Source organism: Saccharomycodes ludwigii, chromosome III, assembly GCF_020623625.1.
Source record: "Saccharomycodes ludwigii strain NBRC 1722 chromosome III, whole genome shotgun sequence".
Lineage (NCBI taxonomy): Eukaryota > Fungi > Ascomycota > Saccharomycetes > Saccharomycodales > Saccharomycodaceae > Saccharomycodes > Saccharomycodes ludwigii.
This window is the reverse complement of record NC_060202.1, coordinates 851285-876496: the sequence shown is the minus strand read 5'-3', so window position 1 is coordinate 876496 and position 25212 is coordinate 851285. Positions and strand designations below refer to the sequence as shown.

The 25212-nt window shown below is 33.2% G+C and overlaps 6 protein-coding genes across 6 annotated transcripts; all 6 read left to right on the top strand.

Annotated features, from left to right (window-relative positions):
• Positions 1-130: 130 nt before the first annotated feature.
• GAT2 (Gat2p) lies at positions 131-2140 on the top strand (the record flags this gene model as incomplete). The annotated part of the gene is made up of 1 exon (XM_046077334.1): positions 131-2140. One exon carries the CDS (start codon positions 131-133, stop codon positions 2138-2140), a length of 2010 nt encoding a protein of 669 aa, XP_045935083.1.
• Positions 2141-3768: 1628 nt separating this feature from the next.
• Positions 3769-7056, top strand: PBS2 (mitogen-activated protein kinase kinase PBS2; the record flags this gene model as incomplete). The annotated part of the gene is made up of 1 exon (XM_046077333.1): positions 3769-7056. One exon carries the CDS (start codon positions 3769-3771, stop codon positions 7054-7056), a length of 3288 nt encoding a protein of 1095 aa, XP_045935082.1.
• A 1776-nt stretch (positions 7057-8832) lies between these two features.
• Positions 8833-13515, top strand: TRK1 (Trk1p; the record flags this gene model as incomplete). Its single annotated transcript, XM_046081462.1, has 1 exon — positions 8833-13515. One exon carries the CDS (start codon positions 8833-8835, stop codon positions 13513-13515), a length of 4683 nt encoding a protein of 1560 aa, XP_045935081.1.
• A 1191-nt stretch (positions 13516-14706) lies between these two features.
• On the top strand, positions 14707-21420 carry URA2 (bifunctional carbamoylphosphate synthetase/aspartate transcarbamylase; the record flags this gene model as incomplete). Its single annotated transcript, XM_046077332.1, has 1 exon — positions 14707-21420. The coding sequence occupies one exon, from the start codon at positions 14707-14709 to the stop codon at positions 21418-21420; it is 6714 nt and encodes a 2237-aa protein (XP_045935080.1).
• Positions 21421-22038: 618 nt separating this feature from the next.
• Positions 22039-23250, top strand: AIM23 (Aim23p; the record flags this gene model as incomplete). Its single annotated transcript, XM_046077331.1, has 1 exon — positions 22039-23250. One exon carries the CDS (start codon positions 22039-22041, stop codon positions 23248-23250), a length of 1212 nt encoding a protein of 403 aa, XP_045935079.1.
• A 393-nt stretch (positions 23251-23643) lies between these two features.
• On the top strand, positions 23644-25152 carry HFL1 (Hfl1p; the record flags this gene model as incomplete). Its single annotated transcript, XM_046081449.1, has 1 exon — positions 23644-25152. The coding sequence occupies one exon, from the start codon at positions 23644-23646 to the stop codon at positions 25150-25152; it is 1509 nt and encodes a 502-aa protein (XP_045935078.1).
• Between the last annotated feature and the right edge of the window lie 60 nt (positions 25153-25212).

The following is a 25212-nucleotide window of genomic DNA, read 5'->3' as shown; positions in this document are numbered from 1 at the left end:
AAAAAAAAAAAAAAAGAAAGAAAGAAAGAAAGAAAGAAAGAAAGAAAGAAAGAAAGAGAGAAAAATTTGACCCAACCTTTTTCAATTAGTTGTGTTTTGTTGCTCAACTTATTCGATAACAAACTCTCAAATGATTAGAATACCTACTGATGCTAGTTCTATTAACAGTAGCAATATTGGTGATACCATTAATGTTAATCATACTGCTAATAACAACAGCAGAGTGATGACTAATATTTCTGGCACTGCTTCTAGCATTAATACCTGTCTTATTCCAAGTATTGCTGGTACAGATAATTATGCTGCAAGTACTGGCACATTTTGTACTCAACCAAACAATTTTGATGGTAACAATTCTATGAAAAACAATGGTATTATAAAATTACCCAGCATTGCTGAATTATTCTCAAATAGTATTAATACCATTCATAATGTTAATGAGCCACAGGTATCTTCCTATAATTCCACATTTATTAATTTTAGAGCGCCAAATTATTCTTTGGATAGTACAAATCCTAAAAGGTATGCTTTTGCTAATAGATCCAGTGGGAATACTGGCTTATGTGGTAACTATAATAATGAGGACTCCGGAAATCTTTTTTTATTTAACAAATCTATATCACAACCTCTACATAATATTAACAAATACCACCATATTTCTGCTACTACCGTCACTGGCAATAAACGTATTGAGCAGGATGTAAGTAAGAGAGATAGATTAGATAACTTATATACGACCGTTCAAACAGTCGAAAACGGTAAAGATTTTCATCAAAATCATGCTACTACGAAGAATATTACGAGCCATTCAGTACAGTGTTCTGATTTATACTCCATTGGAAACGACGTAAATGACAATACTATAGGTTTAGCTAAAGATATTGATGATTGCAAAAAATGTAGAGATGCTTTGAATAATTTGAGTACTTTAGTAGTGAAATTACAAAATTATAATAAGAAATGGGATACGATTTTGAATAATGGCAAATGTGACACTAAGAATGGAAGCAACAACAAAAACAAAAACAGCAAAAACAACAATCATAACTCCCTTTACAAATATTTAGATATTCCGGATATCGACTATGCTATTGAATTAAGCAATTGTTATGAAGCTAATTTACAGATACTAATGGATGTTAAAAAAAAAAACCTAAAACTTTACCCAGATTCAGATTTGGAGTCTTTTGCAGCCACTTCTATTTCGTCTGGCTCTGATTCTGCATCTGCCTCTACTACTACTACTACTACTACTAATTCTAGCTCTTTTCTTTATACACCACAAAACCAAGCCCCCCAATTATATGCTGGAAAGGAAAGTTGTGTTCCAAATGATGAGACCAAATTTAGCTACACAGCAGATGATCGTAATAACATTATCATTAATAAAAAGTATATTGCTCCTAATAGCGGTAGTAAATTTACTTTTGTTAATCCTATTTTTCGTAGACGGACTTTATTTGACGCATCCAAGACAAATTATCATCATAATTACAATAACTGTGATGGAAGTTTGGTTAATGGCTATCACGGCACACATATACTCAGTCTTTCTAATATTTTGGCTAACACATCCAATTCGAATGAAAGATTACATCCTCTTACATTTAGAGATAAACTAAACATCGACAATAATGGGAATAATATTAGTACTAATGCTAATAATCGTGTTAGTAATATTAGAATGGAAAATAGAAAAAAAAGCAAGAACAAAGATGAAAAGCAGTACATTGAAAGTAAAGATGTAATTTTTCAGGCAGCTAATAGAACCAATGGTAGTTTGAGTAGGCTAGAAAATGGACCTACTTCTTCTTTTTCTGATGGAAGAATTAAGAAAAGCAAAACTACAAATAGAAGAAGGCTCTATGGACCAAATATTAATAGTAATTCTAAGGATGTGAAATGTTTACATTGCGGACAAAATGATACACCAGAATGGAGAAAAGGTCCATACGGAAGTAGGACATTATGCAATGCCTGTGGATTATTCTATGGCAAGTTGGTTAAAAAGTTTGGGGTTGCGAATTCTAATTTATTGATGCATTATAGAAGATCTCAAAAAATTGAGAATAGAAGAGTTCCCAAAGCTGTTGAAATTCCAGAAAGCTTTATTAGCCAGTTTAGTGACAAAACAACTTAAAAAAAAAGTAATATCCACTAAAGAAATAAATCTAACTGATAACTGCTTTACTTTGTGAAAGATGGTATTGAGATTTATTACATGAAATAAAGGGGTATATATAATGTACAGGTGTTGTATTTTTATATTTCCTGTGTAAGAAATTGCTTAACTCCGTGTGTGCTTTTGCACTATATACGATGAATGATACCATGAGAAATATTGGTAATAAGATTAAGGTAGTTTCTTTTTCGTTTTTGTTGTTTTTGTTGAATAGCATAAAAATGAAATGTGGGCGCCTATCAAAAAAAAAAGATTAATTATTGCTGTTGCTATTTGACGTTGTGATATTTCGAAAGTTTGTAATTTATTTTACTATATATTTTTTTTTTTTTTTTTTTTTTTTTTTTTTACCAATAATACTGTCAGTGTTTGCAATGTTGCTTATTAACTGCTGCTTTTTTGTGTGTATTATTTTTACTACTATATCGCATGATGCAAATATAATACGTGCTATTTATTGTGTATTATTATACTTTGTAAAATTATGAACTGTGATTTAAAAACAAAGTGAAAAGTCATATTTAACTTTTTTACTGGAGTGAAAAAAAGAAAAAAAAAAAATATAAATACAAAAATATAAAAACCTTCATTAAGAGGGATGAAGAAGGACGGGTATAAGACAACAAACAAACAAACAAACAAACAAACAAAGGGCTAGAAACCAAATAATTATAATTCAAAAAAAAAAAAAAAAAAAAAAAAAAAAGTTTTTTTTTCTTTGTATTTTAACTTATTTATTTAATTGATGCGCCACCAACTTCTACCAGGTTCCATTAATTTCTCGTAACAAATAATAAAATTTTAATTGTACCTATTAATAGCTCGCGCGAAAAAAAGTGCCATATGAATTGGTTATAAATCATAAAATTTTTATAGTAAAACAGCAACAATAAAAAAAAAAGAAAAAGTTTAGAAACAATACAAAAAAGAAGAATAAAAAGGCATTTTCCATGGTAAAAGGAAAGTAACAGACAACGCAGTACAAAACAGCAACAACAACAACATTTCTTATGAAGGTAATTTCAATATAGGGTTAAATCCTAATAAATAAACATTAACAATAACAAAACTGTTATTTTTACAAATTACTTCATTACCAACTTTTTCAGTAGTAACTTGGCTTTTAGTTATATATATTTTTTTTCTTTTTTTTTTTTTTTTTTTTTTTTCCTCTTTTTTTTCTCTTAATCTTCCCCTCCCCCCTTCCTTTTCACCCTACGCCTTCTGTTTCCAACACTTCAAAAAAAAAAAAAAAAAAAAATTGAAATTTCCTGCTTACCGCCAAATTAGATTATATAATAAAGCATATAGGCTAAATAAGATTAAGGATAGAATCAAGATCAGAATCAACGTCGAAACTAATTTACTTACCATCTTTTAAAACTAGTTACTCATATAAAAATTATTACCAAAATAATAAACAAAAAGTACTCTTGTCAACAGCGCTATATTTATTAAAGAGTAAAGAGTAAGCTACAAAGCCAAGTTACTGTTACAAAAGGAGGAGGGAAAAGCTTAGTACCGGGCTTTTTAAATTGGGTAAACATTATTAAAAAAAAAAAAAAAAAAAAAGAAATTTTTATATCATGGAAGAGGACAAATTTAACAGATTGCATATTACTCCAAAACCTACTAATAGCAATAGCAACAATAACAATAATATTGGCAAAGGTAATTATCATAAAACAAACACTCTCAATACTGATGGACAGCAGCAAAAGAACTCATCTATTATGTCATCACCTTTATTTCTAGCAAAATCCCAATCTGTAAATACTAGTCAGCTTCATGCCAATATTACTAATGGTTACCAATTTAACCATCATCAATTACAACACCAAGTATCGTTACAGAATATGCGTCGTTCATCCACAAGTAGTAATTCTTCAATCAATTCAATATCATCGACGTCCACCGGTGGTGGGACGTCAGCTATACCTTGCACGTCAAATAATAGTAATAGTATTAATACTTGCATTTCAAACAATAGTACTAGCAATAGTACTAGTAATAGCAATAGCAATAGCAATGGCAATAGCAATGGCAATAGCAATAGCAATGGCAATAGCAATAGCAATGGCAATAGCAACGGCAACAACAACAACAATAGCATCATCATTAACAACAACAACAACAACAACAACAACAACAACAACAATAGCAACAGCAACAGCAACAGCAACAACACTAACAGTAGCAAAATTAATGCAAACTTGCAGGCTAGAGTGTTAGCATTTCAGGAGCAAAGACAATTAAAGAGAAGTGGTAGTACAAGTAGTACAACGTCCAATAAATCAAATATTAAGGATAACATTGGTAATACTAATATACAGGGTAAAAACTGTAGTGTTTATAGATCTATATCTTCTTCCTCCTCAAATTCTCTAGAGACTTTACAGCCAGTTCAACTGTCTGTGCCTCAAATAGAGATAGGTCCGCCTCCAATTGTTGTTGAAGATGTGAATAAGATTATCAATAAGCCATTACCTCCTTTGCCAACTGAAGATACACCACTTAACAATATTACGGATACGAATATAGGAAGTACGTTTGCTACCAATGTAGGCACCGGCAAAGCTACTATAATATCCAATGAAATCAACATGAACTTTGGTTTGCCATCAAAGGAACAAGAAAAAAAGCAAACAACAACTAGACTATCACAACTAGATAGTAATAATAGTAAACTTGAAAGTACAAATAGTAGCAAGAATAATAATAACGTTGAAATACAAAATATTAACCTTAATGGGACTATTACTGAGATTAAAAAAGACAGCATTAACTCTTTTGGTAGCGGCCATAACACAAATAATAACACGAATATACCGACACCGAAATTAGATAATGTACCTTTCAGCCATGATAATACTTGTAATAAGTTGGATATGACTTCTGCTAATAATACCAGTAATAAAATTAATAATATTCCAAGAAACTATGCAATAAATACTAATTTTACTAGCGCTAGTAAACCTATAATTGCAAAACCTGTTAGAAAAGCGCCTCCTATTCCCAACCAGTTAAAATTTATGCCACAACTTAATACTACTATCGCTATGAAAAATAATCACAGTAATAGTAGTAGTAATGATAATAATGTTAAGCAATTTGTTTATCCGAACGACGGCATTGTTGGTATGAGTACCAGCAATACTGCTCCAAGTGCAGCTGCTTTTGAACGAATGATGAACAGCAATAATAACATTACTGTTAACACACAGGTTCCTTCCATAATACATACCGAAGCAAAAGAGCATACGGCTATCCCAAACACTAGTACAGCAGTTGCTAACAACAAGAACACTGGTAATGTTATTCGTCCAAAAGCTAACAATGAAAAATTGACCAAAAAGCCTAGTTTGAGCGCTAGACGTGGGTTAAAATTAGACTTTTCAAAATTGGCACCTGCACCTTTAGGTAAATCATCGAATGGTGCATTGGCTACTAATGTTAACCAAAACCACACACATCAACATATTCCAAGCAGTATTATTAATACCAGTAACAATGGAAACACCGGTGCTATTAAGATAGGTGAATCCGAAACTACTGTTAGTGGCAATAATAGTCGGTTGCCCAGGAATTTATTAAGATCTTCCTCGCCGATGACTTTGGCTACTGCTACTGTAGTGAGTAATGGTAGTAATAGTGGCAATTCTCTAAGTTCAAGCGATGGTGATGGCAGTACTAGTATTGGATCTACCGGCAATTCTAAGGGGAAGGGGAGCAATAGCCGTGGTAGCACAGGTACAAATGGTCTTTTTGCCAATTTTTCCAAGTACGTGGATATTAAATCGGGCTCATTAAATTTTGCGGGCAAACTATCTCTATCTAGTAAAGGGATAGCTTTTTCAAATGGATCATCTTTTAGAATAACCTTAGATGAGTTGGAGTTTCTGGAGGAATTAGGGCACGGTAATTATGGGAATGTCTCGAAAGTGTTACATAAACCTACAAACATTCAAATGGCTATGAAAGAGGTTAGATTAGAATTGGATGAAGCCAAGTTTAGACAGATTTTGATGGAATTAGAAGTTTTGCACAAGTGTGTATCTCCATATATAGTTGATTTTTATGGTGCATTTTTTATTGAAGGTGCCGTCTATATGTGTATGGAATACATGGACGGTGGTTCGTTAGATAAAATTTATGATCCTGATGTGCACTTGGGTGGAATTGATGAACCTCAATTAGCTTACATTGCTAATGCGGTAATTAATGGGTTAAAAGAGCTAAAGGATAACCATAACATTATTCATAGAGACGTCAAACCTACCAATATCTTATGCAGCGCATCACAAGGCACTGTTAAGTTATGTGACTTTGGTGTTAGTGGGAATTTAGTAGCAAGTTTAGCCAAAACCAACATTGGTTGTCAGTCGTATATGGCTCCGGAACGGATCAAATCTTTGAATCCTGACACAACCACGTACTCAGTCCAAAGTGATATTTGGTCTTTGGGGTTAAGTTTGCTTGAAATGGCTTTGGGACAATATCCTTATCCACCAGAGACCTACGATAACATCTTTTCTCAGTTAAGCGCTATTGTCGATGGACCACCGCCAAGATTACCCAGCGATAGATTTAGTAGGGATGCACAAGATTTTATATCTTTATGTCTACATAAGAATCCTGAAAGACGACCAACTTATGCCTCTTTATTGAAACATCCATGGTTGCAGAAATATGCAAATGTTGATGTTAATATGAATGATTATATCAGTGATAGGTTGGCTAAAGCGGATCAATATTTAAAAGAAATCAATGATTCAGACGATTATGACAATGATAATACCAATGTAAGCGGTTCACAACGGCAACGAGAACTCCTATTACCTGCACTACATAGGGGTGGTGCTAATAATTTTTGAACAAATCAAATGGATAGGGGCTAAGAAAGAACCAAAAAAAAAAAAAAAAAAAAAAAAAAGGGGGAAACGCTGGGGGAACATGAGGAAGAAGAGAGTGTATAGTTATTTTTATTATTTAAATTGATGTAATTACTTATATGGAGTAGTTGATGCATTGTTTTTTTTTTTTTTTTTTTTTTTTTTTTTAAATCACACTTTATTCTACTTTGTTGTGTTATTAATTCAATTCATTTATTTTTATATGTATCTGTTTATTTGTATAAGTTAATATAGTATATTTATTTTTATTTTTATTTTTATTTTTTTTTTTTAGGCTGAGAAAACAAAAATTTTACAGGCAGTTTTTTTTAATATTATTTTTGCCAAGAAAATTTTAAACTTATTTTTTTTTTTTAACAAGAAAAAAAGAAAAAAAAATTCTGATCTTTTTCAACAGAAAATACGCATAAAAATAACACAATAGCGTGGCTTTGCAGTACACATAGGCGTTTGCTATTACTTGTTGTCAACATTTTATAAAAGTTGTAAGTCTCAACTCTCATAAACATACATGTGTGTAAAGGCAGCTTGGATTCCTCACAATTGGGTTTAAGTAAGTTAAAGCACCCTAAAAGATACTTTTACTAATGAAAAACCCCAAATAAAATAATAACTTTTTTTTCTTTTTCTCTAAGTTTCTTTTGTATACAACCAAGTAAGTTACGTATATATAATCCATGAATAATCATAATCTTGAGTATACATTTTTCTTTTCTCCTTTCCTTTTCTTTTTAAAGAAATCTTAGCCTAAACAGAACTTTTTAAATTGCTTCCATTTTTATTTTCCATATTCTCAATAGAAAGCGGTTGAAAGTTTGATTTGTAAAGAAATATTCTAATCATAAAATAAAATATCACTACTTACCGTTATTTTCTTGCTTAAACAAAAAGGGTTATCTGCTATAAAATGTAGTTCAAGATCCTATACAACATAGAATATTGTTATCAATAAATATATAACTAGAATGAATATTCCATTACCCTAATTAAAACCCATTATTGTTAGCAGTCAATTAAACTTGATAAGCTTCTTAAACGTATAACAAGAATATTCAAATATATATATAGATGATTAAAATTGATATGCAAGCTACTTACTACTAAGTATTAGTCTAAAAATAAAGAGACAAGAAAAAACACATATTAAAGGGACATTCAAGTCTAATAATTAGTTAATTTCTAATTAGCAATAAGTTCCATAAATAGCAGTAGATCACAAGTTGTTAATTTACCCATTAAGAGGAGGCAGTGGAGGTAAGCAACATATATTATTACTTTTTATTAGAAAGTAACTAAGCAGAAAATTTCGACGCAGTTGAGTATTACAGTTAAAACAATGTATGACTGGGCTTATTTTTTTTTTTTTTTTTTTTCTTTTTTTAATATTTTATTTGTTACATTTTTTTTCCTTAATGTGATTTCTACAGCATTGAAAAAAAAAAACAAAAAACTTCTTCTTTTCCCTCCCATCCCAGAAAAAAGCGTAATAGACAAATTAAAAGATATATAATATATATATACATACATACATACATATATAACCATCATCATTCGAAAAGATCATTAATAATAGAAAATAGTAGACTATAAAACGGCAAGAAATACCAGGTAAAGTCACCAATTATATATTGACTTTTATGCTTGTTTAATTTTCGTCACAGCTCATTACTCTATTTGTCACATATCTATTACAATATAAGATAAAGGTATAATCTCAACATAGTTTCTCCTCCTTCAATGCTTAGAACTTTATCAAGAAACCCTACCTTTTCGCATATACATAGGTACCAAATACGGTACCGAAAATCACTGGGCCGTAAAATACGTGATTTTATAAGTAATTCGCATACAATACTGCATCCTATACTAAAATTATTATTTCCCAATTTTATTGCCGTCCATTATTTTTACATCATTTCTTTAACTATATTGTGCACCATTTTAATGTATCCCGTTAGGAATCATAAATACATTGATATTTTGGTCTTTGCGGCCAGTTCTACATCACAGGGTGGGCTAAATACTATTGATGTTCAAAGTTTATGTTTGTATCAACAGATTATTATATATCTGGTGACTTTGTTAACTACTCCAATTTTTATTCACTCGACTCTAGCATTTGTTAGATTGTATTGGTTCGAAAGATATTTTGATGGGATTAGGGATTGGAGTGAGAAAAATTTTAAGATGAGAAGAACCAGAACAATTCTACAAAGAGAAATGACAAATAAAAACATTAACAATAATGGTTTTGGGTTTAATGATGGCCACCATAAAAGAGATACTCATTTTAATAGATATTTTACACATACTATGACACAGCCCATATCTTTGCATTCAAACATAAGAACAAGTCAAAGAAGAACACAAACTAGAAATCACAATTCGAATAGAAAAAACGGAAAACTAGGAAGTACCCGCAACACATACAATGCTAATAATATTCATGCTAATACCAATGACAACAACAGTAGAAATGAGCTTACTACCACCAATAACAATGATAACACGAACGATGATTTTCAAGCTAGGTTATTTAGAGGGGAAATGGTATGTAGAGAAGAGAACGATGATGAGGATGAAGTTGAAACAGGAAAAAACCTTACCAACAAAACAAATATCGATAAAAATATTGCCACTCCAGATGATGGTTCAAAATTGCACCATAAAATTGCTATTAAATTCAGCGATAATGATAACATTAATAATCAAAGAAGTGGCATTACCTTTGCCGATTCACCAGTACCGCGGAAGAGAAATAAAAGATATAATCAAATCAATAATAGACCAAGAATGAGTAGATCAATGTCAAACGCATCATCGATTAATTCATTTAGATTCCCCAACAAATATCGTCCTACAATGCCCACCCTTCCAACTAAGAAACTTAAGGCTAAGCTACCGAATAGTCCTAAAATGTACGAGAAATTTAAACATAGGCGGAAAAGTCATGATATAAACCCAGCAGATATGTACAGATCTATTTCGATGTTAAGAAAACAGAATAAAAAACACAAATATAATCGTAATAAGGTTAAGGGCATCACTGATAACAGTGATTCTGATGTTGCTACCACTAATGATGAAGACGACGAAGATAATGACGACGAAGATGATGATGACGATGATGACATTAACGAGCCTGCTTTAGTAATCAGAGGACCAAATGATGCTACTTCAGACTCAACTGTTTTAAATTCAGATGATGTTTTCACATCAGACGGCAATGATAATTATAGGACCGACGAAGATGTGGACAATGTGGACAAAAGTTCTCAAAATGAGAATATTAATGACGGGGATGGTATTGAGTCAATCCACAATGACAAATCGAATAACGGGGGGTATATTCATGCTGACAACACCAACGATCACTATACAGATAATGATTCCAAAGGTTACCATAACGTAAGTGCATACGATGGTAAACAACTGGTTTCTGATGGGAACATACGCGAATATGAACACCATTTACAAAAATACGAACATAACAATGCCCCTTATAAAGATAACAATAGTACCTACTTGCCACCTAATAATTATGGTGCTGAACCCACTATTCACTTTAATGTCCCAAAACAAACCCGGAGGATTACCAAAAATGGAAATAGTGCCCCAAACAATACCGGTACTACCAATAAAGAACTTGGTTTTATTAGAAAGGTCTTATCTATTGGATCCGATAAAAATACTGGCAGAAATAGTGACAGCGACCATATATTTAGCCATAATTATGAAGATAACCATTCGAGGGAGAATTCTGATTTTGTTAAGCATGAAAATGAGGATAGAGCTTCAAAATACAGAGAGTATGATTATGAAGATACTAATTATCTCAAGGAACACGGCAGTTCTGTCCCTATTTTAAACCAAGATATATCTAGGGCGAGAACTGGACTTGCATTTCCATCTTCAGCAATTAACCATTCTACAACCACTGTGGCTAATACAAACACCGAACAAGACCATGGAAGTAGCAATGGCAACACAGGCATACGTTTACACAAAAGATCCAACACTTTACAATTTGTTGATCCAGAAGAACTGGATTTATTAACTCAAGATCCAGAATTCCAGCGAGAAATTTATTATAAATGGAAGGAAGAAAAGAAAAGAGCAAAACGGATGAAACGAAACAGCTACAATCATGGTCAACCTTTTTTTAACAACATGGATTTAAATAGTGTTAATACCAAATACAGAGGATATGGCGATAACAAATATCATAACGCATTAAACCAAATGAAACGCCAATTAACTTCCTTAACATCACATCATCATTTGATTAATAACAACGCTGAAGATAGTAACAGTGAGGATGATGAGAACGAGGACACAGGAGAAGAAGATGAAGAAGAAGATGATGATAATGAAGATGATGAAGATGATGATGATGATAATAATGACGAATACATTGATTTGGAATCGCTGGATACCAAAGATGCTCAAGAAGATTATTTGCCAAGATCAGAATTGAAATATAGTTTTACTAACAACCCTGCATTTGTTGTTGGTCGTAATTCCACCTTTGTGGGTCTATCAGACGATCAAAAAAAAGAATTGGGTGGCGTGGAGTATAGCTCCATTAAAATATTGTGTAAAGTGTTAGTGGTATATTACATTGGGTTTAATATATTGGCATTTGTTATGTTTGTTCCTTGGATCGATAATTTAAAAACAAATGCTGCGAGAAAATATCAACGTATTTTAAAAGATGATGCGATTAGCCCTACTTGGTGGGCATTTTTCACCTCTATGAGTAGTTTTTCCGATTTGGGATTAACTTTAACACCAGACAGCATGAGTTCGTTCAACCATGCTTCATATATCTTAATTGTCATGATAGTTTTAATTATTATAGGTAATACCGGATTTCCCATCACCCTTAGATGGATCATATGGGCATTATATAAATTATCGCCCGATTTATCCCCCAGAAAAGAAAGTTTTAGATTTTTATTGGACCATCCCAGAAGATGTTTTACTTTATTATTTCCCAATGCACCAACATGGTGGTTACTGTTGACCTTAGTTTTTTTAAATGGGTTCGATTGGATTATGTTTTTAATTTTAGATTTTCGTTCCAGTTTAGGCAAAAATTTGGGGAATGGTTGGTACCGAGTTTTAAATGGATTATTCCAAGGTGTTTCCACAAGGACTGCTGGATTCACTTCAATGAGTTTGAATGAACTTCATCCTGCAGTTCAAGTTTCCTATTTGGTTATGATGTATGTTTCTGTTATGCCACTAGCCATTTCCATCAGAAGAACCAATGTTTATGAAGAGACTTCATTGGGAATTATGGCCAATGCAGAACCGAACGCCAAAAATACTTTGGATCAGGCAGAAGAGTATGATGAAGCGGAAGAAAACCGTAATGAAGATGCTACCAATTCTGCCAAGGATGCACATAATCAAGAGAGCACAAAATCATTTATTGGTGCGCATTTAAGAAAGCAACTATCTTTTGATTTATGGTTTATTTTTTTGGGACTATTTTTATTATGTATTATCGAAGGGAGAAGAATTAAAGATGTGAATGAACCATATTTTAATATTTGGCAGATTTTATTTGAGGTGATTAGTGCTTATGGTAATGTTGGATTAAGCTTGGGATATCCTAATTCAAATCAATCTTTTTCTGCACAATTTTCAACATTGGGAAAATTGATTATTGTAGCATTATTAATCAGAGGGAAACATAGAGGGTTGCCTTATAAATTGGATCGTGCTATTATGTTGCCCAGTGATAAATTAAGAAAATTCGATAGATTAGAAGAATTAAAAAACAATCCTACTTCCTTAAGCGATAATTTTTCGAAAACACACACTAACATGTCTGTAAATAGATCTGCCTCTAATTATAACAATCGGTATATTGACGATGAGAACAACAACAATTATGACAAGGAAATTTCCTTGGCTAGAACAAGGTCTAGAGATCCTGTTTTGGAATACTTGAAAAGAAAGCGTAATAATTTTAGGGCTAATTTTAGTCATACAAGTGCCGCCGTTTTAAATTCGACCAAGAATTTAAACCATGATCAAAGTGACCGCAGCTACTCTAACAGGCATAGGAGAAATGGCACATATGGTCAAAGACTGAACCACTATAATACGAGTGGCTATGATGGTGATTACGACGAGGAATGGAGTGATCAAGATCATCAAAATAGCGAGCAGGAAAGATTGAGTAGAAACGATGATTTTTTTCAAAATATAGAGGATATTGACGATGATAATAACTATGAGAACTTTGAATCAAGAAGTATTGCTAATGGCGAGTTACCTCAGATACATCATGTTAGGAAAGATGCAGAATCAGAAAGTAGTAGTAATACATCTGAAAATAATAAGAAGAACCAACATAATGGCGAAAACGTTACTTTTAAGTTAACAAAAACGAACCATTCATTATAGACTATTAAAAAAAAAAAAAAAAAAAAAAAAAAAAAGGATAGATATCATTATTATTTATTTTATGTGTATTTTGCAGCGTAATAAACATACGTTTTTTTTTATTTTTAAATTTTAATTAGAAAATAGGTACCAAAAAGTTAAGTATTAAGAATAATCCTGGGGTTATTTAAAACTGGGGAAATTTACTCTGCGAAACTGGAAAAATACTTGTACAATTATAAGCTCCTAACAAATTGGACATATTATGAACAAAAAGTGTGAAGTAATTTCCTCTGAGTACTGACAATGTAAAGTTACAACGAATTGTTACTCTTTCACCTTAAAAAAAAAAAGCCCTCCTAATGCCCTTTTTTAAGTAAGATGTGGGTCTTCTTTTCTTTATTTTTGTACTTTTTAGGACATTTTAACGTTTCTTTTTTTTTTTTTGTCTTATTTTATTTACCGGCCGTAGGAAATCGCGGCAATCCCAATAAAACACCAGATAGAAAATTGATGAAGTAATCGCCATATTGCCTAATAACAATGTACGTGTATTTCTAAGTTAATTAAGGACAGACTTATACTATTATTTGTTTCCATGTCCAAAGTACCGTAACCAAATTAGATGAATGCGTTATTCTCGAAAAAGGGGAAGAAAAAAGAGAAGAAAAAAGAAAAGAAAAAAAAAAAAAAAAATTAAAAGAGTATAAATACTTGATGATTTTTTTTATTGAAATAGATTAATGGAATCTTCTGTTCCACTCTTGATTGAAAAAAAAAAATTATAAAAAATCCTATCTTTTGATATTATCGAAGCGTTAGATAATTTTTCTTTTTTTTTTTCTTTCTCTCACATAGTTTTTTCTGTATCTGTTCCCTTTATTCCTTTCCTTAGTTTTTATTTACAAAAGATACAAAAAAAGTATCGTTTATATTAAAATTTTATGTAACTTGCACCTTTATACCTTGTTTATCAAATAAACTTGTTAAAAATATAGTAAAAAAAAAAAAAACAGATTTGTTCCTCGCAAAAACCACCAACAAAAATAAAGGTCCCCCTCCTCCCCTCCCTCCGCACTCCCTTTTCCTAAGCTTTTTTAATTGAATTTTCATTTTTTTAGAAAGAAAAAAAAAAAAAAAAAAAAAAAGAAAAAGTACATATTCCAATCAAACACTTCTCTTAAATAAAAACTTCATTTCTGACAAGAAAATATGACAAGCATTATAGATATTACACCCGTTGGTCCCATTACCCCACCATTGGAAACCACCGGTGATCGTTTGATGACTTTAGAATTAAAAGATGGTGTTACTTTACAAGGTTATTCATTTGGTGCTGACGTTTCAAGCGCTGGTGAATTAGTTTTTCAAACCGGTATGGTTGGTTATCCTGAATCAATTACAGACCCATCTTATGAGGGCCAAATATTGGTTATTACATTTCCATTGGTTGGTAATTATGGTGTTCCAGACCGTAACTTAAAGGATGACATTGTTGAACAACTACCTAAATATTTTGAAAGTAATAGAATTCATGTTGCTGGTTTAGTGGTTGCTCATTATACTGACGAATACTATTCTCATTTCTTGGCTAACTCTTCTTTGGGCCAATGGTTGAAATCAGAAAATATCCCTGCTATTTATGGTGTGGATACTAGAGCTTTGACCAAGCATTTGAGGGATTCGGGTTCCATGTTGGGTAGATTATGTTTAGAAGCCAACAACGTTGTTGATAAATCACTCGCTACCTCTTGTGAATGGCAAAAATGCTTTGAAGTTCCTGATTGGGTTGATCCAAACGTTCAAAATTTGGTTGCCAGCGTTTCCACCAAGACTCCACAGTTGTATTTACCACCAGATGAGATAAAAAAACAAATTAACCCTCAAACTGGCAAGACTCTTAGAATTTTGGCTATTGATGTCGGTATGAAATATAACCAAATTCGTTGTTTTGTCAAACGTGGTGTTGAATTGTTAGTTGTTCCTTGGGATTATGATTTTACAAAGGAATACTATGATGGCCTGTTTATCTCTAACGGTCCAGGTGATCCAAGTGTTTTAACCGAGTTAAGCAGTAGATTATCTCATACCTTGGAATCACACAAGACTCCAATTTTCGGTATCTGTTTAGGTCACCAACTTTTAGCTCGTGCTGCTGGGGCTTCTACTTTGAAGTTAAAATTCGGTAATAGAGGTCATAACATTCCATGTACTTCTACAATTTCAGGCAGATGTTACATCACTTCTCAAAACCATGGTTTCGCTGTTAATGTTGACACTTTACCTAGTGGATGGAAGCCATTATTTGTTAATGCCAACGATGGTTCTAATGAAGGTATTTATCACACTGAACTACCATATTTTTCCGTCCAATTTCACCCTGAATCTACTCCGGGTCCAAGAGATACTGAATTTTTGTTTGATGTTTTCATTAACAGTGTGTTGGAGCATAAACAATCAAAAGGTTTATTAAAACAAGTTGAGTTCCCTGGTGGCAAGTTGGAAGATAATTTGAAAATGCATCCAAGAGTCAACGCCAAGAAAGTTTTAGTTTTGGGTTCTGGTGGTTTATCTATTGGTCAGGCTGGTGAATTTGATTATTCAGGCTCTCAAGCGATTAAAGCTTTGAAAGAAGAAGGTATCTACACTATTTTGATTAATCCTAATATTGCCACAATTCAGACATCTAAGGGGTTGGCAGACAAAGTCTATTTCTTACCTGTCAATGCTGAATTTGTTAGAAAAGTGATTTTGCATGAGCGCCCAGATGCCATTTATGTTACCTTCGGTGGCCAAACCGCTTTGTCTGTTGGTATCGAGATGAAAGATGAATTCGAAGCCTTGGGTGTTAAAGTTTTGGGTACTCCTATTCAGACTGTCATTACTACTGAAGATCGTGAGCTATTTGCCAATGCTTTAGATGAAATCAATGAAAAATATGCCAAGTCTCAAGCCGCCTCTAATATCGAAGAAGCCTTAGAAGCTGTTAAGAAAATTGGTTTCCCAGTTATTGTTAGAGCTGCCTATGCTTTGGGTGGTTTAGGATCAGGGTTTGCTTCAAACGAAAAAGAATTGATCGACTTGTGCAATGTTGCATTTGCTTCTTCTCCTCAGGTTTTGGTCGAAAGATCCATGAAGGGCTGGAAAGAAATTGAGTATGAGGTTGTTCGTGATGCTTATGATAACTGTATTACCGTTTGTAACATGGAAAATTTTGATCCTTTGGGTATTCATACTGGTGACTCCATTGTTGTTGCTCCTTCCCAGACTTTGTCTGACGAAGACTACAACATGTTGAGAACTACTGCCGTCAATGTCATTAGACACTTAGGTGTTGTTGGTGAATGTAATATTCAGTACGCTTTAAATCCGTTTAGTAAAGAGTACTGTATTATTGAAGTTAATGCCCGTTTGTCGCGTTCTTCCGCTTTGGCTTCTAAAGCTACCGGTTATCCGTTAGCTTTTATTGCTGCTAAATTGGGTTTGAATATACCATTGAATGAAGTCAAGAATGCAGTTACCAAATCTACATGTGCTTGCTTTGAACCTTCTTTGGACTACTGTGTTGTTAAAATGCCAAGATGGGATTTGAAAAAGTTCACCAGAGTGTCTACTTTGCTATCTTCTTCTATGAAGTCTGTGGGTGAAGTTATGAGCGTTGGTAGAACTTTTGAAGAGGCGATGCAAAAGGCTATCAGATCCACCGAATATAGTAATTTGGGTTTTAATGCTGTTGATTTGGATATTGACGTTGACCATGAATTGCAAAATCCATCTGATCTACGTATTTTCGCCATTGCTAACGCTTTTGCTAAACTACACTACTCTGTGGAAAAAGTATGGGAGTTGACCCGTATTGATAAGTGGTTTTTAAATAAACTTTTCAACTTGAATAAATTTGGTAACATTTTAGCTTCTTATGGGGTTAAAGAGAAATTGCCAGCTACAATTTTAAAACAAGCCAAGCAGTTAGGATTCGACGATAGGCAAATTGCCAAGTTTTTAAATTCCAACGAAGTTGCTATTCGTCGTTTGAGAAAAGAACATGGCATTACACCATTTGTTAAACAGATTGATACAGTCGCCGCTGAATTTCCAGCCCATACCAATTACTTGTATTTGACGTATAACGCTTCCTCGCATGATTTGGAATTTAATGATAATGGTGTTATGGTTTTAGGTTCTGGTGTTTACAGAATTGGTTCATCTGTTGAGTTTGATTGGTGTGCAGTTACTGCTGTTAGAACATTGCGTAAAAATAACATCAAGACGATTATGGTCAACTATAATCCAGAAACTGTTTCCACTGACTACGATGAGGCCGATAGGTTGTACTTTGAAACCATTAACTTGGAGAGAATTATGGATATTTACGAAGTTGAAAACTCATCCGGTGTCTTGATTTCCATGGGTGGACAAACTTCCAACAACATTGCCATGTCTTTACACAGAGAAAATGTGAAGATTTTGGGTACTTCTCCGGAGATGATTGACTCTGCTGAAAACCGTTACAAGTTTTCTCGTATGTTGGATCAGATCGGTGTTGACCAACCGGCTTGGAAAGAATTGACTTCTATTGATGAAGCTGAATCCTTTGCTGAAAATGTTGGTTACCCAGTTTTGGTTCGTCCATCTTACGTTTTATCTGGTGCTGCTATGAACACTGTTTATTCTAAGGATGATTTGGCTTCTTATTTGAACCAAGCTGTTGAAGTTTCGCGCGAGTATCCAGTTGTTATTACCAAATATATTGAAAATGCAAAAGAAATTGAAATGGATGCTGTTGCTAGAGATGGTGACTTGGTTATGCATGTTGTCTCAGAACATGTTGAAAATGCCGGTGTTCATTCTGGTGATGCTACTTTGATTGTTCCCCCACAGGATTTGGATCCAGAAACTGTTCGTAGAATTGTTGTTGCTACTGCCAAAATTGGTAAAGCTTTAAAGATTACTGGTCCTTACAACATTCAATTTATTGCTAAAAATAACGAAATCAAGGTCATTGAATGTAACGTTCGTGCCTCTCGTTCTTTCCCATTCATCTCCAAAGTTGTTGGTGTCAATTTGATCGAAATGGCTACTAAGGTTATTATGGGTTTACCTGTTGTTCCATATCCAACTCAGAAATTACCTGATGATTATGTTGCCATTAAGGTTCCACAATTTTCCTTCCCACGTTTGGCTGGTGCGGATCCTGTTTTGGGGGTTGAGATGGCTTCTACTGGTGAAGTTGCTGCTTTTGGCCACTCCAAATACGAAGCTTATTTGAAATCTTTGTTAGCTACCGGATTCAAATTACCAAAGAGGAATATTTTGTTATCCATTGGTTCTTATAAGGAAAAACAGGAAATGCTACCATCCGTTAAGAAGTTGTATGAACTAGGTTTCAAATTATTTGCCACTGCTGGTACTGCTGATTTTATTTCTGAACATGGTGTTCCAGTTCAATACTTGGAAGTCTTGGACGAGGATGAAGATGAAAAGAAAGAATACTCCTTGACTCAGCATTTGGCTCAAAATATGATTGATTTATATATCAACTTGCCATCTGCCAATAGATTCCGTCGTCCCGCTTCATATGTTTCCAAGGGTTACAGAACACGTCGTATGGCCGTTGATTACTCTGTTCCATTGGTTACCAATGTCAAGTGTGCTAAATTGTTGATTGAGGCTTTGTCTAGACATTTGAACTTGGACGTTTCTGAACGTGATTGTCAAACTTCTCATAGAACAGTTACTATTCCGGGTTTGATTAACTTTGCTACATTTGTACCAAATATTTCGAATGCTGTTGAAGGTCCAGCCGAACTGAAGGAAACCACCAGGTTATTGTTGGAAGCCGGGTTTACTTATGCACAATTTTTACCGCTTTCAAAATCGCAAGGTCCAATTGTAAATGATTCACATTCGTTGGTTGTTTGTAATTCCGTTGTCAGCGATTCTGCTTACACGGATTTTTCCTTTTTGGTTTCTGCTACTGCGAACAATGTTGATGATATTGCATCCTGTGCTCCAAAGGTCAACGGGTTGTTTTTGCCATCCAGAGAATTGTCTGGGAAGGTGGGATTAATCTCTGAGCATTTGAAAAACTGGCCAGCCAATAAACAGGTCATTTCGGATGCTAAAACTGCCGATTTGGCCTCTGTTTTATTGTTAGCTTCTTTGCAAAACAGATCTATTCATATTACCGGTGTTTCTAACAAGGAGGACTTGGCTTTAATTCAAACTGTCAAAGAGAAACAAACACAAGTTACCTGTGACGTTAATATTCATTCTTTGTTTATTTCTAGGGATGAGTATCCAGAAGCTGCGTGCTTACCGGATGAAGAGGACCAAAAGTACTTTTGGAATAACTTGAGTGCCATTGACTGTTTCTCCGTTGGTTCTTTGCCAGCAATCATTGCCACAGTCACCTGCAACGAAGTTTCTACCGGTTTAGGCATTAAAGAAGCTTTGCCATTGTTGTTATCCGCTGTTACAGATGGTAGGTTAACAGTTGATGATATTGTTTTACGTTTGCATGATAATCCATGCAAAATATTTAATATTCCGGATCAAAAGAGTGAAGTTGAGTTAGATTTAGATTTCACATTTAGATCTGTCAAGAGATGGTCACCCTACACCAAAGGTGGGTTGACCGGCGGTGTTGAGCGTGTTTTGAGTAATGAGGAGACCGTTGTTTTAAGCGGAGACTTGTTTTCCCCTGAGCCTAGTGGTAAGTTGTTAATGGCATCCACTGCAGCTGCAGCCGCAGCCGTTGCCTCTACAAATGATGGAAGGAGATTTTCTTCTGACATTGTGCAGGCACCAAGTTCTGGAAACAGAAAAAGGTTTTCTTTTTCCAATGAAAGACGCTACTCTGTGTTGAGCTCCGAAAGTGTTGATGAACTTGCTATAGATGAGGAAGAACCACCTTTAGAACAGAAGTTAATGTCCTCGAGACCACCAAAAGAATTGGCTGCTCCAGGCGTGATCCAGCAATTGATCCGCAGTAATAATCCATTTTTGAATAGAAACATTTTGTCGGTTAATCAATTTAAGCGTTCTGATTTCCATGCTTTGTTTGCTGTTGCCCAAGAATTGAGATCTGCTGTTGAAAGAGAGGGTGTCTTGGATGTGATGAAAGGTCGTCTTTTGACAACTATATTTTATGAACCTTCAACCCGTACTTCATCTTCTTTTATTGCTGCTATGGAACGTTTAGGTGGTAGAACTGTTAACATTAACACTTCTGCTTCTTCTGTTAAGAAGGGTGAAACTTTACAAGATACAATCAGGACCTTGGCTTCTTACTGTGATGCTATTGTTTTACGTCATCCAGATGAGATGTCTGCTCATATTGCTGCTAAGTATTCTCCAGTTCCTATTCTTAATGGTGGGAATGGGTCTCGTGAACACCCAAGTCAGGCTTTCTTGGACTTGTTTACCATTCGTGAGGAACTAGGTACTGTTAATGGTATTACTGTTACTTTTATGGGAGATTTAAAATTTGGTAGACCGGTTCACTCTTTATGTCGTTTGTTGCAACATTATCAAGTTAGAATTAATTTGGTTTCTCCTAAGGAACTACAGTTGCCAAGTGCTTTAACAAAGGAATTGAGCGATGCTGGTAAATTGGGTATTGTCAGTAACATTTTAACGGAGGAAATTATTTCTAAGAGTGATGTTTTGTACTGCACTAGAGTCCAACAAGAAAGATTTGAGAAACCAGAAGAATACGAACGTCTAAAGGATACTTATATTGTTGATAACAAGATTTTATCCCATGCTAAACAAAATATGATTGTCATGCATCCATTACCTCGTGTTAATGAGATTAGAGAAGAAGTTGATTATGATCATCGTGCTGCTTACTTTAGACAAATGAGGTATGGATTGTTTGTTAGAATGGCTTTATTAGCTATGGTTATTGGTGTTGATTTATGATGGAAAAATGAAAGTTTTTTAACTTTTGTTTTTTTTTATTTCTTTTTTTTTTTTTCTATTTCTTTCCTTTATTTTTGGTGGGGACTTTCTATAAGGGATTTAAAAACATAAGAAAAAAAAGAAAAAAGATGGAATTGATTGAATAAAGTTATTTTATTTTGTTTTGTTTTCTGTAGATTATTATTTACTGTCATGTTTATTACCATTCGCCATATTATTAATGGTGATACTAGTTGTGCATTTTTTTTTTTTTTTTGTTAGATTTAATTATTCTGCGTATAGTACACAACTTATTTATGTTTATATTAATAATTATAATTTCCATTTATTTCTTCCTTGATTATATTTTTACTGTTATTAATTCTTGAAATGTATATACAAATATAACTAAAGTCCGAACAGTAGGAATAGCGTACCTATCTCGGATTACGTATGGTGAATTTATTTATTTATTTATTTTTCTTTTCTTTTTCTTTTCTTTTAAAGTTTCAAATATCTAAACAAAAGTCAAACACATTATTATAATATATATATATTTCTTTTAATAAATAGTGGGGAATTATCACCTTTTATAACTAAATGTAAATGCTAAGTAAAGAAGTATATTAAAAAAAAATTATGTTTCTTACGTTTGCACTAAAGAATTATACTGCAATTTTAAGACATCGAGTACTATTAAAGACTATTAATTCAACGACAAAATGCTATTACAGCGATTCATCGTTAAATTTTGCTAATTCCATTTTATTTAACCTTGGGAATACTGCCTCTACTAAGAACAATGTTAGGGATAATAAAATTAAATATAATAACAATAACAAAGATAAAAAAAACTCATATAACAACAACAATAAAAAATACAATGCTAAAAAAGCAAAAAGGATCACAGTCAAATGGAGTACTGGCACCGAAAGAGCACAAGAAGCAGCAAATTGGGTATTGAAAAACATATTTAAAGCTAGTCCAAATGGTGCTATCAAAGTTATTGACCCAGAAACTAATAAAATAGTTGATACAAATATACGGATTTTTGCCAAAGGTGTTAATTTAGATGAGGTTGGATTTTCCATTGTAAATATTTTCAAAGATGAAGCCAAAGGCACTGGTATACCCATGGTAAAAAATGTTGAAAGGAAAATAGCGTTAAAAAACTATTCTGACGCATTGGCTGTCAAAAAGTCTGAGGAATTACTTGCTTCTGGTGCCATTTCCCCAAACAGACTTGGTGCTGGTATGAGCAGATTGTTAACTTCCAATGGTACCGCTTCCAATGCTAATAATAGTGAAGAGAATGGATTGAAACAAATTAAAATTTCATGGCAAATATCCGAATTGGATTTACATAAACAAAAGAAACATGAAATTTTGACTCAATTGAAAAAAGGCTTCAAAGTTACCTTATATTTAGATACACGAGATCATCTGAATTCAAATAAATGGCTATCTAAATTTGATTATCTAGATGCAAGTGGAAAGAATCATGATGAGGAAGAGAATGCTAATAAGGAACCGTATTTTGGCAAAATTAGTAACAAGGAATTGAAGTTGAGAAAAAAGACTATCGAGGAGTTATTATTAATGGTTGATGAATATTCAAATAGGCCTATCATCATTGGGGTTCCAGAAAAGTCTATGTATATAAAACTAACGCCAAAGAAAAATGCTACCGCTACGGAAGGTCAAGATGACAATGTAAATAGTAACGATAATAATGATACAAATAAGCAATTAGATAGATATGCTTTGAAAGAATTGAAGAAAAAGGAAAGGAGAGAGAAACTGGAGCGTAAGTTACAGAGAAAATCAGAGACATTAGCAAAATTAGTGTAAAAATCTGAAACGTAATGACGCATTGGGAAAATTAGAACAGAAAGATCCCTATATTTATATATACATAACCACTTGTATATTTTTAGTTACAAGTCTTGTAAATATTTAATTAATTACAAGTATAAAGATGATAATTAGTTATTAACCATTAAAAAAGGAAGAAAAAAAAAAAAAAGAGAATGCCCCCTTAAAAATGCACAATTTTTTAAATTTTTTTTTTATTTTTTTTTTACTTTTTTTTTTTTTTTATTTTTTTTATCGTTTATAGCAAAATAATTGTAATAACAACACTGGATTTCCAGCATACAGTAACTGAATGGTCCTAGTGTATATTTAAAGAACTACCACATACAATAAACACAACAGTAGTCAGTGAATTTTTTTTTTTTTTTGATGTCAACACTGGGACCAACACCTAACATACTTCCCAACTTTGTTTATTATGCATGTACCATAGCATCAACCTTAAGTTTATTAATTTCGCTTTACTCAATAATTCAACAATTATTGAACTATCGGAAACCTCAAGAACAAAGATTGATTATTAGAATACAATTTATGGTGCCAATTTTTTGTGTAACTTGTTGGTTCTCATCATGTCTACCCTCTTCGGGAGGATTGATTTCCACAAAAATTGCCAAATTATGGATATCGCCCATACAAGAGTTTTATGAATCCTTTGTAATATATACATTCTTCTCTTTATTAACACTAATATTGGGCGGAGAGAGGAAAATCATGCTAGATTTGGCTTGGGATAAACCTTTAATACGACATCCGATTTTTATTTTGGGAAAATTATTGCCACCGATTGATATATCAGATCCCAAAGCCTTTCTAAATATCAAAAGGGGAATATTACAATATGTTTGGTTTAAGCCTTTTTATTGTTTAGGGATGCTAATTGTGGAACTTGCTAGTGGTACGGACACTAGTAATAAGACAGCTGAATGGTGTGTGTTTTTAAAAAATTATTTGATTATATTTTATAACATATCTGCATCACTATCTTTATATGACTTGGCATTATTTTGGAAATGCTTATATGGTGATTTGGCCGCACATAACCCATGGCCCAAATTTTTGTGTGTCAAGTTGATTATTTTTGCTTCTTATTGGCAAGGAACACTAATTGGAATATTAAACCATTTTGGATTTTGGAATGGTAATGATATTGATGGTACCGAAGATATTGGGTTTGTATATCAGAATGCCATCTTATGTATTGAAATGATTGGATTTTCTGTAGGCCATTTAATAGCTTTCAGTTTTTCTCCATACACCTACAAAGCAATGCCTAATTGCGGTAGAATGAAATTTAAATTTGCAGTTAGGGATTGCTTTGGGATAGGAGATTTGGCATACGATTTTAAAACTACTTTTTTAGGGAAAATATATAATTATAAAAACTTTGATTCCATTGAAAACGTTAGGTTAATGAGAAACAATAGCCATTCAAGCAATAGGTTGAGAAACGCAAGAGTTACTGAGGGATTGAGAGTGATTAACGGCGGAAGAGATAGATATTGGATTGATACGAAGAATAACAGCCGTATCGACAACAATCGTTCATCTGTTTTATCGCTAGTAGGAGACCAACAACAAAAACTATTATATGCGAGCAACCATCAGGGATATGATAGTATATGTTCGATTGAAAGTAGTACTATAAGAACGGATACGGGAAGTAATATTGGTAGTGAAGATCTCATTACTACTCAAAGCGACATGATCCATCAAAACCTTAATAGCATAGAAAGCGAACCATTAGTTGATATCTTAGAGGGAGTAGATTCGAAATATGTGCCTCAAGATCCAAATTATCCAGTAACTTGGGATGTAAAAGGGTATAAGTATACAACAGATATAGAAAGATTAAGAGATTCTTTAGTGAGTAGATAGGTAGCTTTTATTTCAACTTGTGCTAATATACATTAAAAATTTTTTATTTTAAATTAACTA